Here is a 16,720-nt window from a genome sequence, read left to right on the forward strand (position 1 = left end):
GCTGAGCTAAATTGTTCTTGCCTATTAAGTGCTTTGCTAGAAATGCTATTTAGTGGAGATAGTGGACATTCGTGGATCAAAAGAAGTATTCTAACTTTCCAAATTCAGTATACGTGTTGATAAACCTTGAAAGCAAAACAAAGATATCTAAACCAGCTCAAGGTGTATATGCATATAAGCTTCCCTGTGCTGTGCGGCAGATGTTTGCCAGTTTGCCAATACTAGTCTCAGGTCTAGTGACTCAAGTCTAGAAACTAGTGATCAGTCAAAGTAAGTATAAAAGTATAAGCCCTTTGGACATTTCCAGCTTGCTATAGCCTTCTGAAGCACATAATTAAGTTTCCAGTCTTGGAAAAACAAATAAAACCCAGACTCGTCCATCAGATTGCCAGATGGCGAGGCTTGATTCATTACTCCAAAGAACAATAATTATCTTTATCATTTTATCACCCGACCCTAGATCCATGCATGAATTTTTCCAGGTGGCCCCTTGGGTGCCTTTTTTGCTTTTTCGTTTAAGGCATATGTCTCTGTTCACAGCTTCTCTCTCTCTCTCTCTCTTTCTCTTTCTCTTTCTCTTTCTTTCTCTTTCTCTCTCTTTCTCTTTCTTTCTCTCTCTCTCTCTCTCTCTCTCTCTCTCTCTCTCTCTCTCTCTCTCTCTCTCTCTCTCTCTCTCTCTCTCTCTCTCTCTCTCTCAGGCATTGACAGGCTCACCACAAATGCAAGCCAGGAGCTGCAAGGACTGGTTGCACCTAAGGTGTCAGGCCTAGAACGCAGCCAGGAGAAGAATCAGGAGAGCTCCCTGGCCACCCTGTCTTCTGTGGGGCCTTCTGCCCAGCCCAAACCACATCGCTCTCAACGCCTACAACAAAGTCCAGTCAGCCAAGCCCTTTTCTTACCGTTACGCACACCTGTCAGCCCTGTCCACACTCTCTCACAAGTCTCGCTCACACAATCAGAGCGTCAGCATAGGCAGTCAACTCTCTCTGCTAACCTGCCTTCTACACCTGGGCACCCGCTCTCACAGGCTGCTCCTACCCGGCCCCAGCACCTGTCTGAGACTCCTGCTCACCATCGACTTCCCCCGACTCCAGGATTATACCACCATCCGACTTCGCCTGTGTTACCCACTCAACAGAACCATAGTCAGCCAGTGCAGCATCGGCCACCCTTAGGGTGTCACCCACATCCATTTTCTGCCTACAGCAGCAGTGTAGCGTTCAACAGCCTGAGGTGAATATGTCAAATGAATGTGAACTAAATGTAGTGAATGTTACCAAGAAGGCATTGGTTAAAAAATGGGGGAACCAGTGGTGCTGTTTATGATCCCTGTAATGCACACTGCAGTCTGAATTGGAAATTGAATGAAATTGTGAAACTGTGGTATGTGTTTGCGTTCATATGTGCTTGTATTTTAGTTTGCTTGATGGTCATATATGAAGCACCTCTGCTATATGTTAAGAGGATTTGATTTGTTCCTTGCCTTGATCTGGCTAGTGCAACAGCATACAGGCATGATTGTCCCTGCTCTGCTTTTCCATGTGGTTCATGTATAAAGCTAACATAGACATAACATACAAGGTGTGTGTTTTCTTCCTCTTTGGTACTAAATGTTTTGTTAAATGCTGTTCAACCAACCTCTTACCCCTGCTCTCTGCTCACCCACTCACTCTCTGTGACTGAATGTTCTCTGACATGTCCACTGAACATATTGTTTAGGCAGCCTTAATATCTTTCTCTCTAATCAATTTACTCTCTCTAATCAAAATGTAACTCTCTGTGACATGTCAAATCAGTTCAGTTTCAAACTGCATTAGGCAGAGCAATAGGTGTTTCTGGGTCCAGCCCAGACAGGGGTGGGATTTTCAGTAAAACAATACATTCTAAAAGGCTCACAGACAAATATATACACACACACACACACACACACACACACACACACACACACACACACACACACACACACACACACACACACAGACAGACAGACAGACAGACAGACAGACAGACAGACAGACAGACAGACAGACAGACAGACAAGTTGCAGACAACCTAGCTACTAACGTCTGGACGAGCAAGCATGTTTGAGCCAGAATACAGAGATGCAAAAATTCATCTGGCACAGGAGAGCATTAAAAATTGTAGCAGTCAACCATGAGACAGCAGCAGAGTATGTTTAGTTGTTTGGTGCCTGTCAGTGGAATTTTTTTTGTTGCAAATGTACTTGAGCAAAATTTACACAGTTTTATCAGCTCTTGACCTTATTTGGTTTCATAAATAGTCACCTACCAAAAAAAGTACTCATCCATGAAGTGCAAACTGTTGCTATATTGTCCAATGCACACAAAATAGATGGACATGATTAATAACATGGAACATATGTTATATAACACAACTACTTGTGTGTCCTCTCATTTTTCCATTTCATCGTTTGGGATAATGTTGCTTTCCACTTTTCTCATGCTTTTAGAATACAGATAAAACCAATGCATGGACATGAGAAGGTATTGTAAGTTGGGGATGCCGAAACTTTAAGCAGAATATATGTAATATGAATGGTGACATCTCATAAAATTATTTGCATTAGAGTTAACTGAATTTAAGTTTGTTTTTGGATAATTTACATCATGACATGTCATGACAAACCATAACATAGCGAAAGATGACAATATACAAATTTAACTGACATACCACTGAAGCCCACCCTGATTTATCTGCTCTCTGTCTTTCTGGACAAACAAGTGAACAAAGCAGTTGTATGCTGTCCAGTTAGATCGTTGATGTGTGGCACGGTAACCATTTATGTCGCACCTGTGGTCACAAATTCGAATGCTCTCCAAATGGGAAAAATGATTTTTTCAAGCAATTTTTGAGATGCTTGATGGCTCTTTCACGTTCCTTGAACTCTGACACAATGACTGTTTCACTTTAGACCCTGGTGGACAACCAGTTAACTGAACTTTAAGTAGCTGAATGTCTGTTTTGTTATATCTTCTGGATATTGTAGGTTTTAACAGCCTGCAGACACTGTAAAGTTTAATGTGATATAGTAAATAATTGCAGGCTTGCTTTCCCCTGCTTTTACTTATAACTTTTGCACTCCAACACAACTCAAATGGTTGGCACTGTTTTAGTGAAACGGTTATCAAGGACTGCAAAACAATCTGCCATAGCTCTTTTGAGTACGTATGTCTTAGAGTATGTGTCACGGAGGTAAACACGTCCTTTGGAGCATTGAGGTGTTGTTACATGAGAGTGTCTTAAGTAGCTGGCTGTACCAGTGCATTGTGGAAGCTGTTTTTTAAAATAAACTGGATGAAGATCTCAACTGGAATAAATTCTTAAGCTGTCAAGGGGAAATTTAAATAGTGTTATATGATTTTGTTTTCAGGAAGCATAAATAAGTCAGAACAGTGGTGAGTCATCCTTTTAAAGCAGTGGTACAGTGTTCTGATTAAGGCTGCACAATATGGACAAAATACCATATTGTAGATATATTGCAGTTACAATATACTGTGACATCAACCACGGGTTCCGCACTGTGTGAGTAGCTCCCTGGAGGTGCAGACTGTTATAGAAGTTGTAGTTGCTACCACTGAAGTAGTTGTTGTTTATTAATCTGTGTCAATGGAGGGTGAGCTTTGTTTGAATTTATCCACCTGCCATGTGTGTCATGTCCTCCTGCATTACCTCCTCCTTGTGTTTCATGTTGGGGTAGTGCTGGGCTGGACGTTTCCTAGTCATTGTAAAGACTGTCTGCTGAAGTGCCTGTTTGATAAATTTGCGCAATGTTTTCCGCATCGTCCGTCATCTTCTTCTTCAACATTATAGTAGCTTTTAATGTATTGAAAAAATATTGATGAACTCCCGATGTTATGCAGCTGCATTATTTTTAAAGAAAATTAATCTGTGTTTGTTGCCTCAAGTCTTGATTTATTAAATACGTCAAGAGAACATCTGTGACTGATTATCACACTCACAATACAGCATAATTTGCATATTGCAGCATTAGTAATATTAAGGTTGCCAATGTTGCGATAATGATTAACAAACAATGTATTGCACAGTCTTACAGAATGCTGTACTGGTTTGATGGTTGAGTTACAAATTATGAGAATATTAAGATCAGAATAATAAAACAAGTAGTCACACATTATAGTGTCTTTAAAACTGTGATGGACTGTCAGCAGCAAGTGCTAACTCATTGTCTCTGTCTTTCGCAGTAGTACCCGGAGCAGTACTCAAGGGAAGCCACACGGTCACCCTTCTGCTCCTCATCTCTCACAGCACCAAGCTGTTCCCTCTGGGTCATCATCATCCTTCCCACTGCCCCTGTCAACCAACCCCAGTGCACCCCACTCTTTTCCCCCTACCCTGCAGCCCTCAACACATTCTCATCACCCAAATATGTTTGCCCCACCTGCCACTTTGCCTCCTCCACCTCCGCTGACCTCAAACACTCTGCCAGTTCCTGGACACCCAGCTGGAAGTGCTTACTCAGGTATTATGAGTCCTATCATCCACATACTTTACCTTTCTGTACTAAGTGTTTGGCTTTATATATCAAGTAGGTAGTACCTAGTATCTTATCTGTCTGTATTAAGTGTTGGCCTATATATCTATATATACAGTATATAGTGTACATATACACACCCCTCACATTTCTGCAAATATTTTATTATGTCTTTTCATCTGACAAGATTATAGAAATGAAACTTGGCTATAACTTAAAGTAGTCTGTGTACAGCTTGTGTAGCAGTATAGATTTACTGTCCCCTGAAAATAACTCAACACACAGCCATTAATGTCTAAATAGCTGGCAACACGAGTACACCTCACAATGAACATATCCAAATCGTGCTCAAAGTGTCTATTTTGTGTGGCCACTATCATTATCTAGCACAGCCTCATTTCTCTTGGGCATGGAATTCACCAGAGCTGCACACCTTGCACTCCTCCTCCTTCTGCTTGAGGATGCCCAACAGGTGGTCAATAGGGTTTAGGTCTGGAGACATACTTGACCAGTCCACCACCTTTACCTTCAGCAAGGCAGTTGTCATCTTGGAGGTGTGTTTGGGGTCTTTATCATTTTGGAAAACTGCCATGTGGTGCAATTTCCAAAGGGAGGGGATAATTCTCTGCTTCAGAATGTCAGTACATGGTGGAATTCATGTTTCCCTCAATGGGCAGCAGCACTCATGCACTCCAGACCATGTTGCTACCACCACCATGCTTGATTGTAGGCAAGAGACAGTTGTCTTGGTACTCCTCACCACTGCGCCACCAGACATGCTGGACACTATCTGAGCCAAACAAGTTTATCTTGGTCTCATCAGACCACAGGACATGGTTCTAGTAATCCATGTTCTTGGACTGCTTGTCTTCAGCAAACTGTTTGTGGACTTTTTTGTGTGTCAACTTTAGAAGAGGTTTCCTTCTGGGACGACGGCCATACGGACTTGATGTATTGATGCAGTTGATGCATTGTGCAGCGTATGGTCTGAGCACTGACAGGCTGACCTCCCTTTTCTTCAACCTCTGCAGCAATGCTGGCAGCACTCATACGTCTATTTTTTGAAGCCAATCTCTGGATATGATGCTGAACATGTGGGCTCAACTTCTTTGGTCAACGCTGGCAAGGCCTGTTCTGAGTGGAACCTGTCCTGGAAAACTGCTGTATGAGTTGTGTGTTGTTGTTTTCAGAGGACAATAAATACAAACTGCTATACAATCTGTACACTGACTACTTGAGGTTATATCCAAGTTTCATTTCTATAGTGTTGTAAAAGATATAATAAAATATTTGCAGAAATGTGATTTGGTGTACTCACTTTTGTGAGATACTGTATATCTAGAACAAAAGGCTCACTTGTTGCACTCCTCTGTCTTTCCCCTTTTATATTTGTTTCCCTCCCTGTCTTATTCAAGAGCAAGACATACTCCGGCAAGAACTGAACACACGTTTCCTGGCCTCTCAAAGTGCAGACCGTGGGGCATCGCTGGGTCCTCCACCCTATCTACGCACTGAATTCCACCAACACCAGCACCAGCACCAGCACCAACACCAGCACACACATCAACACACACACCAACACACCTTTACACCTTTCCCCCACGCCATCATGCCCACACCTGCACCACCCATGGTGCGTACCCCAGCTCAAAATGTGAGCATAAGAAGAACACAACGCTAAAAAGAGATCAATAGGATGTGGGGGTGGGGGGTCAGTTTCTTTGAAATTTAGGAGATCAAGAATGTTTTTATTTGTGGGAGAAAAAAGGATTAAAACAAAAGAATCAGTGTGATGTATTGTAATCCTTTAAGTCAGGTGGTCTCTGACGTTGACAGAGGGATAGTAGAGAACATGATCATGGGGAGGGTATGATTACATGAAAATTTGAATTATTGTTTTTAAAAAAATTAACAGTCTCAGTGTAATTACACACATGTATTAATAAATAATTAATAAATGCTACTGTTTAAATTGTTAACTCTTTACTTACTGAAATGTACTAATTGTTAGTTTGGTAATGATAATCTAAATAAACAACATTAAATAATAAGCATTTATTTGCATACAAATCACTCAAATCAATCAACTCTTTTGTAACTATCCACATTCATTATCCATATTGTTTTAAATGATTAAAGATTTGATGATTTTGCTGTGCTGTGATGCATAAACCTTTGCTTAATGCTTAGTTAATTGTTGAATCAGTTATTAATTGGACCAAGCTGCAACTGAACTGTCTTTTATAAATACTATATTTAAGTGAAATGAGAAATGTTATGCTGTATCTTTATATATAGAGTATGAAGTTCACTTACAGCTTTGCAATTCATTATTATTTATGTTTAATAATGATTAACTGAGCATTAGGGACATGTTTATGCATAACGATTAGCAAGACAGTAAATAACTACTTTCCAAATGAACACCCTATGAGATAATTATTAAATTGAGATAATTATGATTAAATTGCTGTTAAGTACTGTGTTAAACACACCAAATGCAACATGAATAAACAATCCGAAAATTCATGAACTATAACTTCGAGCTCTTTCACTGAACTCTGACCTCTGTACAAGTTTTTTTCTAAAGATGCTGTTCCACACGACAAAGCACAAAACAAGCACAAAAAATAACATCCTTTGCTTTGGACATAACAGGCTAACAATGACACTTTCCAATTTGCCTGTTATGTTTATGCAAGTGAAAGTTGCATGGAGAGCTTATCACTTCAAGTAGAGGCTCAAACTTTGAGTGCTTCCACAGTATAACTTAGATGTTCGTAGCCCATCTAGTGCACAATTTAAGCTGCTTTTGGCAATGCTAATCCTTTTGACGTTTGTTAAAAAGTTCCAGTAGATCTGCCATCTAGGTTGTCTGAGACAATCGTTATTGGTTAAAGAGCTGTCATAGACAGTAGACCACTGAAGTTGTGCGTCAGTCTGTAGTTCACGTTCTGTATCAACTTGGTGTCACTAAGCTGCATGAAAGTAAGTCAGTTTGCTGAAATGTCCTCCCATAGTGCAGATTTATAGATAGCTCTTTACATAAAACAACCTTAAGTGGTGCTGCAGTTAGCAAAACACCTCCGGCGCCATTTTAGGTGGAACAGGAAAATTTGGAACAAGAAGCCGGCAAATATCTGTATCAGAAAATGTTACCAGCTGTGGTAAATTTTGATAGCCTAAATCACCTTATCAGAGCTTAAGTAGTAACATTTAAGCTGAGTCTGAAGTGAATATTTAAAAAACAATAAAACATTTAAAACACTGAGTTACAACATCATGCTTATGTGTATGCTCAGCAGGACCTCTCAGTTTTGATCATAACTGTGGTTTGTAAATCTCCTTCAGAGATGACCAGAAGAGTTTTAAAACAGGTGAAAACAACTTTCAGTCTGGTCATGTTGAACAGTATAGCCTGTGTGCAGGTCACCTTGTAGGTGTAGGCTGCCAGTCTAGCGACTATTGTCTAGTGATCAATTAAGTGCCCAGGAGCATTAGCTTACATATAGCAATGGTCAAATTTTAACTCAACACCTCGTAATTCAGAGGACCCAGTGGTTTTTAAGAAAAAAAATGTCCATAAGACAAAACGTGTTAGCTTTGGAACATTTTTGATTACTGCAGGATGTTTACATGCCAGTCATTACATTATTCCCCAATGCCAAACAGCAGAAGATTGCTAACTCCCCTTTTAACTGTATGTGATGGGGCAGTAACCTATAGGAACTGTGCAGAGTGCTCCACAACTGTGAAAAGTATTTTTTGGTTCCTATATATTTATTCCTACAAGAGATGGAGAAATACTTCACCTTTTTGTGTCGCTTATTCATGTTGCATTTTGGTGTATAACAGCCTTTACAGCCTTTAGAGTGTTACAAAAAGGCAATGTTGCAAAAGCACACCTTGCCACAAGACTTTTTATTGCTGCAAAACTCTGCTTTTCAGTTTTTGCCTCATGCCCTCTGTGCAGTTAGTTCATAGTTGACAGGAGTGTGTGCCAGCAATTTTTTTGACTATAGTCAAGCCTTAATGGCGGTTCATTCACTTCGAGTTCAGTGACATCACTGGTTTAAGGAGGCTTTAACAGAGGGCTGTAAACTGGCAGGTATTTGGGATAATTAGTGTTATCCCAAATATTGTTATCCCAAAAAATGTTATCTGCAGACACATGCAGCACTGCAGCTAGTGCTCAATTCTCACTGAGCACGCTCTATGCCAGTCCTCTGTGTTAGCTAAAGAAAGCTTAAAAAGAGTATAACAATGGTTTTAGAGCCATTATGTTTATACATGATGGAAGAAAAATCTCTAATAACTGATTAAACCACTCAAACCACTTTTAACAAGCAGCCTTTTTGGCTATTTTCAGTTTTGCTGAAATCCTCCCTTGACCACTTTCAATAATGCACCATAATAAGATTGGCATTGGCCACCTGACTGTAATTCACTAATATGGCAGATAAAATAACAGGGTTTTGCACAAAGTACTACAACCTTAGCAACTGTGAAAAAATCAGGATTGTGTTGTATGCATTAAAAGACTCCTTGTATCCCTTCTTGTAATAGCCCAATCTCTCTTTTTCTCTCCAGTTCGACAAATATCCTACAAAAGTCGACCCCTTCTACAGACACAGTGTGAGTGACTATGTGCTAGAACTTTGTGTGTTTTGCTTCATGGTCATTTTAGTTTTTCCCTCTTTTACCACACTTAATTTCCTCTTGCTTGGTATTGTGTTTGTCTCTCTACTAATAGTAGTTTTTATTATTCTCAGTTTAGTCTCAATCTATTTCACCTTCAGTTTTTTTTTCTTTAAAACTATTTCAGGTTGCTACATTTGTAAGTATTCTGTAAACAGTACATCATGAAAATGTAACTTGGGTAACCTAAACCAGAAAGTTGGGATCTCAAATTATTAGATTAAATCCACATGTAATGACTAAAAATACACTCATCTGTTCAGTAATCAGCTGACATTTTTTCATGTCTCCTCTTTTCTCAGCTATTCCACTCCTATCCCCCAGCTGTGCCTGGAATTCCACCTGTTATACCACCCACAGGGCCGTTTGGATCACTGCAGGGAGCGTTTCAGCCCAAGGTAAGCAGCCACACAGAACATGAATGCTGAATATATGTCACACCATTAAAAATACTTTATTTTGCTAAGATAGCAACTGTAGATGGAAACCAGTTGAGAGAACTTAATGCTAGAAATATTAGTCTTGTCCTTTATTTCTGTGCTTCTACATGTGTGTTTGTGTGTATTTTCCAGACTACAAATCCACTAGATGTGGCAGCTAGGCCTGGAGCAGTCCCACACACACTTCTTCAAAAAGACCCTAGAGTATGGCTTTGTTCTGTCACTGACACATTCACACACACATTGAAAATTCAGAACATTAGGCTGTCCTTATTTGTATCTAAAAATTACTACAGAGAATTGGCAGTGCAGTACAGATGAGTACAAAAAACACATTTTTAGCAGTATATAGATTTTAATTTATTTGACTTCAGTTATTTTTCTTTCATTGACTATGGATGTCATTGTGTGGACTGGCAACATGAGCTGTCATTTGGCTTTTGTGCAGATGAGGGGTGTAAAGATACATGGGAAATTTGCATTGTTACAGCAGAATACACAGTAAACAGATAAAGAGCAGTAAGTAGACAAAGATATGCATCATACAAAATACAAAATATAAGATATACTATATAAATAAATAAATAAATAAACAAGGTGTCTGTTAGCAGAAAAATAGAAATAGAATTAAGAAACTATACAAATGTACAGTTTACACATGCATTTGTATGGATATTGCACATTTCTGAGCAGGTAATGATTGGATATTGTACAGAAATTGTAGATATTGCACAGAACTTGCATATGTATTGCACTTGTACCATTCTATCAGCAGCAGATATTGCACATTAATTAGAGCTAGGATAAGATATAGGTCTATGTGGTGTGTTTGTGCACTATGATAGAGTGACGTGGGAATCCATAGTGTGTTTATGACTGAGAGTGTCTGAGTCTCCGCTTGGGGAGGTTTTGATTGTAGAGCCAAACAGCAGTGGGGAAAAAGGAGCTGCGGTGTCTCTCTTTTCCGCATTACAAGTGGAGAAACCTGTCACTGAAGGAACTGCCCAGTGCTGCAACTGCCTCCTGTAGTGGGTGAGAGGGTTTGTTCATTATGGATGCAAGTTTGTCCAACATCCTCCTCTCCGCCACCTCCCCCACTGGGTCCAGCGCACAGCCCAGGACAGAACTAGCCTTCCTAATTAGCTTGTCCACTTTCTTCCTGTCTGCTGCTGTAATGCCACTTCTCCAGCAGACAATGCCATAGAAGATGGCTGATGCCACCACAGAGTCTTAAAAGGAGTGGAGAAGTCCAACCCTGTATTCCAAAGGACCGGAGCCTCCTCAGCAGGTGGAGTCTGCTCTGGCCTTTCTTATACAGGGTGCGTGTGTTGTCAGACCAGTCCAATTTGTGGTTTAGATGAACACCTAGGTACTTGTAGGTGTTGACAATTTCAATGTCCCTTCCCTGGATGTTCACTGAAGTGGGTGAAGAGAACTTAGTCCTGCAGAAATCCACCACCAGCTTTTTGGTTTTAGCCGTGTTGATCTGGAGGCAGTTCTGCTCGCACCAGTCCACAAAATTCCTTGTAACTTCTCTGTATTCCCTTTCATCGTCATCTGAGATGTAGCCAACAATGGCAGAGTCATCAATTTCTGGAGGTGACAGGTTGAGGTGTTGTGGGTGAAGTCCGCAGTGTAGAGGGTGAAGAGGAATGTGTTCAGTGTTCTCTACACAGAAATTTATGTAGTCTATGATGCAATCAGCGAGACCACCAACATCTTCACCATGTGGGTCACAGAGAACCTCCCAATCTGTTGTTTCAAAGCAGTCCTTCAGAGCCTCATAGGCCCCGTCTGACCAAATTCTCACCTGTCTTGTGTTGACAGGACACCTGTGAACAATGGGGTTGTAGACAGGCAGGAGATGTACCAGACTGTGATCCGACTTGCCCAAGGGTGGGAGGGGTGATGTGTTATTTGCATCCTTGGTGTTTGCATAAAACAGGTCCAGTGTTTCATTGTCTCTTGTGTTGCAAGTCACATAGTGTTTGAGGTTGGGAAGTGTGGAGGACAGGGAAGCATGATTGAAATCCCCAGAAATGAGGATGAGAGCTTGTGGATGCTGTGTTTGGAGTTTGCTCGTGACTGAGTGGAAAACTCACATGCCGTGCACGCGTCAGTGGAGGAAAGAATGTACGCAGTTATCGTGATAACATGCGAGAAATCACGAGGTAGATATTACGGCGATAGATAGATAATACTCGTCCACTTTATTGGAGAGCGATCTTACATTCCCCATGATGACTGAGGGAAGAACGGGTTTATAGTGTCTTTTCAGAGCGCGACGCTCGACACCGGCGCTTTTTCCCCTTCTTCGCCTACTCAGCTCACGTGGAATCTCAGTGAAGCCGTCCAGTGTAGCAACAGCGTTGCTAAGCACTACCAGCTGTTCCCTGGTGTAAAAATGGAGCTGTGGCTGCACTCGTGCTCCCCCAACGTATACACAACGAAAACTCCCAAAACGAGCAGGAAAAACACAGCTGTCCTTAACATGGCTGAGTCGAGTGTAAGCAGATAATAACAAGATGAGAGATACTACATGAAAACTTAAGTGATTAAGAGAAAAAGAAAGTTTAGTAGAAGTAAAAAGAACGTGCTGCTGTAGCGGGCTGCCACTCGAGTGGCACCGGAACCAGAAAGCCCATTTCAAAGCCCATCCTTTGTCACATTGTGTTCTGTTTATTTTTGGTTAATTCCAGCTTGTTAATAATAGCTGGAATAATAGCTGCCCATTGAAAAGCTTGCTTAGGATGAACAACTGTTTCAGAATTTCATGTAGTTCTTCTCTTACACTCTTCTTCAGAATCTGACCAAATGGACTGCAGGTCAAATTTTCTTAGGGAAGTTATCTGATGTATCTGTTTTGTGTTTTTTTATGTGGTAAATTCAGTGTTTCCCACGCTATACTTGATATAGATGACTTTACCAAATATTTTGACAGCCAAAGTATATTTTGATCCATTTGAACCATTTCCTAAATATTTTCTATTGTTATGTATAAACCATTTACATAACATGAGATGCAGTATCAGCTGGTTGTGTTTCAACTTTTCCGTAGTTCAGTGCTACACAATACAAAAAAAGTTAGTTGACTCTCATATGATAAATGCTTTTCTCTCCCCCACATCTAGCTGACAGATCCATTCCGACCCATTCTCAGGGTAAGTGTGCTTTGAGTTATTTAAAAGTAAAAAAAAAAAAAATTAAAACTATTTGTTTAAAATTATAATCTTCCCTCTGAAATATTTTTGGTGAAATAGAGCCACACATACACTGCAATTTTAGCCAGTTTTTATTGTCAGTAATACACATTGACTGGCAATTAACATATAACAAATGCACCTTGAGATTGGGGCTTGACTTAACATGCATGTTGCAAGGACAGAACATGAACACCTATGCATATCCACACATTCTATACCTCCATACAGTCACACAACTTGGGTATCAAGTTGTGCAGTGTAATGGAGGATGCGATGCCCAATTAACTGCCCAGATGAGCTCAGATATTCAGGTGGATGTCTGACATGTCATAAATGTAGGATGTCTTGTCTTGCAGTTTGAGTATTCTCTTTAAAGTCACACACAACACTCATAACCACTGCCACTACAAAGGTAAACACATAGGCAAAACAGAGGCAAAGCAATAAACGTTTGCAGTGACTGATTCGAATTATGAGGTATAAACGATAACAGGATGATTTTAAAAATGTAAAATATGCTGTAGAGAGACTGTATTGTCCAGATCATGTACATCATTTTCTGGTTTTAGTCTCAGTGCACATTGTGGCAGAAGTTAGCAAAGCTGCTGTAGCTGTTTTTACATATGCGTACAACTACATAATCAGCAATAAACAAAAGAAGCCACAATTTACACGCATACACAATTGCTTAGTTGGCAATTAGGAAAATTATCCAGATCACAGCTTAAAGTGTCTTAGTTAGCCTGCAAAAAGTCAGCCTTAGCAACAGGGAAATTTCCTCTCAACCAAGAGGCCTTATACACTCACTTTCTCCTATCGCTCTGGTAGCTGGCCCTGGCCCGAGAAGCCGCTGAGCCACAGACCACTGTAGTCACGCATCATTCTGTAGTCCTCGCTATGCCCATATTAGGAGGAGTCTAAGCTTGATTTCTCTGTGGCCAGAATGAATAGGGCTTTCAAAAAATTGCCTCTATCACACCCTGTGTTAAATGAAAAATGTTCAGAACCCGATACATTTTGTCCTGTGTAAATTTTTCTCCCGAATACCACTGGATCCTCTGATTTATGAGATTGTTAAAGACCTGTTATTGCCACATGCGAGCTGAAGCTACTGCGAATCATTTGTTGTCACTTAGCTGCACGAAACTAAGGTGGGCTATTGTGGTGTTCTGATGAGCTGTGCTACCATATGAAAAGCTCCTACCGTGGCGCATAGTTACGAGTAACATTATTCATTCGGAAGGCAAGATAAGTCAGCTGCCTTCTAAGATGCCTTGTTTTGACCAAATCTGAAGGCACCATTGCATGTATTCTTCGCAGCGAAGGCAATCCCACAATACCGTTCACCTGCCGAGAGTTCCATCCCTTCAGTTAGATAAACATGGCGGACGGTGCGGGCTCTTTTTTTTGTTGACTGAGGAGTCTGCACATGTAAGTTTATTCATTCAATTCTGTCTTTACTGTTTCGATTGATTGTTGTATTTGTGTTTAGTTAACATATTTGTGTTTGTAGGTCTCTAGAAATCCTTCCTTTGGTGAAATTTAGGCAGTTCTTTTGTCTAAGGCGACCTGATCGGCTGCATTTGTAACTCGTTGGGTGAAGCTAACGTTAGTTGTTAGCTTAGCTAGCGGGCTAGCTGTGTAAACATGCTGGCTCTTTAAAACGAGAGCCCAGTTTAAAATATTGGCTGTTCACTGTTTAGTAGCACTTTATGTATGTAAATAATAATCAATTAGATTCTATACTCAGGGATTTTTTTCTATCATCAGGAACTGACGTTACAGAAGTGGAGAGGTGCTGTCTGAAGGGCTAAGGAAGAGGACCGGTTATGGGGAGAAAACTACGAAAAATACTTTAACATACTGGATGATGTAGAAATTCAGAAATATGTTTTAAAAATAAATACCACAAATGCTTATTTTTGCCTGCTTTGCTTGTTTTGTATTGCAGTGCTTATCACAGTCATGTCAGTATAAGGTGAACAATGACAGCCAAATTTAAGACTAGGAACATGCACATTAAAAGCTTAAGAGACTATGTGCTTTCTTTTTCTGAGTGCACTGTACAAAATTATATGTAGTTTTTATTCTTTGTGTTAGAAATAAAATGGGTTCTTTAAGGTGGATGAGGACAGTGAATTAGGTAAAATGATTCACAAAATAGTACAATTATCTGTATTTATTGTGGGTGCCAAGTCGGGTATATAGAACAACAGATGCGACTCCTTAAAGCGGCTGCTGTATGTTCGGAGCTGTCCTCATTCACTGATGTGAGTGTAAGCTAACCAGCAATGCGAGTAAAACAGATAAAACGTACAACGCAGTGAAAGTTATGACGTATGATGGCTCTGAAGTACAGTCCTGAAAGCGATGCCTACTAAGGTTCCTTTTCAGTTAGAATGCTGCCCAACAAGAGAGGTGCCTTTGAAGGCAGTGACTAGTTAGGTAGCTGCCTTCAAAATGGAAAAAATGTTATATTTAATAACATGCTCCCACAATGTTACCAGTGATACTGTTGCTTCAAAACAACATAATGGAGCAAAGAAGGAATGAAAAACAATGTACAAATTAAAAAACAAAGATTATTACAAAATATCACTAAAGGGCACATTACAAAAGGTTCACATAAATGTCACACTTCTGTTAGGTATCCAGAGTGAATCCAGAGTAAAAGTGCAAGAAAAAAGAATTAATAAACAGCTATGGCATCAACCCTGACAGACCTGTGCATCGGCAAGGTATGCTTAACACATTCTTGGATTACCCGATAACTCATATCTGAGCCTATCAGTTTGCAACACATTTGTGACTTCTCTGAGCCACATTTTAAAAGTACAGCGGTTATCCGATTTCTATAACCTTAAAATAATCTTAGCATTTATCATTCCATATGTAATGGCTGTTTGTATATAATTATCAATGTATTGGAATGCCACTGAAAAACCAAACAGAGCAATCAGGGGGTCAGGGAACATTCTGAGATTAAACACCTTTGAATAACATCCAAATATAACACTAATAATTGTAAAGTTTTGGATACACCCAAAAAAGGTGCGCAACAGAAGCTTCTATGCCTTTGTACCTGTCACATAGCAATAATATAAAAGCAGAGAAAATACACTGAAGCCTTATTTTAGAATAGTGGAGTCTGCATGAGCTTTAGTTGAAGACGTTGATGCCTAGCATTTATTGAGCAGGACTGTATTCACTTGAGACTTTCTTTCCAAACTTCACTATTTATGCCAATGAGTTCCTTCTCCCATGAAATTCAGTTGAAAAAGTACTGACAAAGCTCAAGACCAATTTTTTGGGACCCTACCAAAAGTTGCAAGAGCAAGCTTTCTGGAGGATGTGACTAACAGGAAGATATACTTACTTTGATGGATATAACTTATTTGCAAAGATCTGAAAAAAATATGTTTTTAATTTTGTAAAATCTTGTAATTGTTCAAATTAGGCCAAATACGCATTAACATAGAGGTCTTTCAAAATCGCAGTGCTTTTCTTTGTCAAATCTTGCAACAAGCCACCAGGTAGAGCAGGAGAGAAGGCATCATTATACCATATTGGTGTATGTATACATGTGTAAAAATGATTGCAAGCTTTCCGAAATTGATTGCAGATTTTTGGAGAATTAAGTATTATAAAATGACTATTCAGTGCCCTAGGATTCTGCAAATGACTCGAGATCCTTTCATTCTCAGCCTGCCATAAAAGAACATGATACTTGAATCCTATGCTGATCTGAGCTTTAGTCTGTTCACTAATACTTTATGGAAAATTTTCAAATCATAATTCAACAGTGCAGGCCTATAAGAGGAAAGCTCTGCTTTGTCTCTCCTCTGAGATGTGTGCACCATATAGTG

At 40.0% G+C, this 16,720-nt stretch overlaps 1 protein-coding gene across 8 annotated transcripts in view; it reads left to right on the forward strand.

Annotated features, from left to right (window-relative positions):
* The window catches only part of auts2a (activator of transcription and developmental regulator AUTS2 a), a 469,856-nt gene that overhangs the window by 431,431 nt on the left and 21,705 nt on the right, over positions 1 to 16,720 (forward strand). For 5 of the 8 annotated variants that reach the window (XM_037547285.1, XM_017722538.2, XM_017722541.2 and 2 more), the window contains 7 exons: positions 699 to 1,233; positions 4,224 to 4,501; positions 5,929 to 6,167; positions 9,104 to 9,148; positions 9,514 to 9,609; positions 9,784 to 9,855; positions 12,783 to 12,812. In XM_037547285.1, coding sequence (XP_037403182.1) covers positions 699 to 1,233; positions 4,224 to 4,501; positions 5,929 to 6,167; positions 9,104 to 9,148; positions 9,514 to 9,609; positions 9,784 to 9,855; positions 12,783 to 12,812 — 1,295 coding nt within the window. The remainder of the gene's footprint in view (positions 1 to 698; positions 1,234 to 4,223; positions 4,502 to 5,928; positions 6,168 to 9,103; positions 9,149 to 9,513; positions 9,610 to 9,783; positions 9,856 to 12,782; positions 12,813 to 16,720) is intronic. The other 3 variants (XM_017722542.2, XM_037547284.1, XM_017722543.2) reach the window with 2 other exon arrangements.

The sequence above is a fragment of the Pygocentrus nattereri genome, chromosome 18 (genome assembly GCF_015220715.1).
Source record: "Pygocentrus nattereri isolate fPygNat1 chromosome 18, fPygNat1.pri, whole genome shotgun sequence".
Taxonomy (NCBI): domain Eukaryota; kingdom Metazoa; phylum Chordata; class Actinopteri; order Characiformes; family Serrasalmidae; genus Pygocentrus; species Pygocentrus nattereri.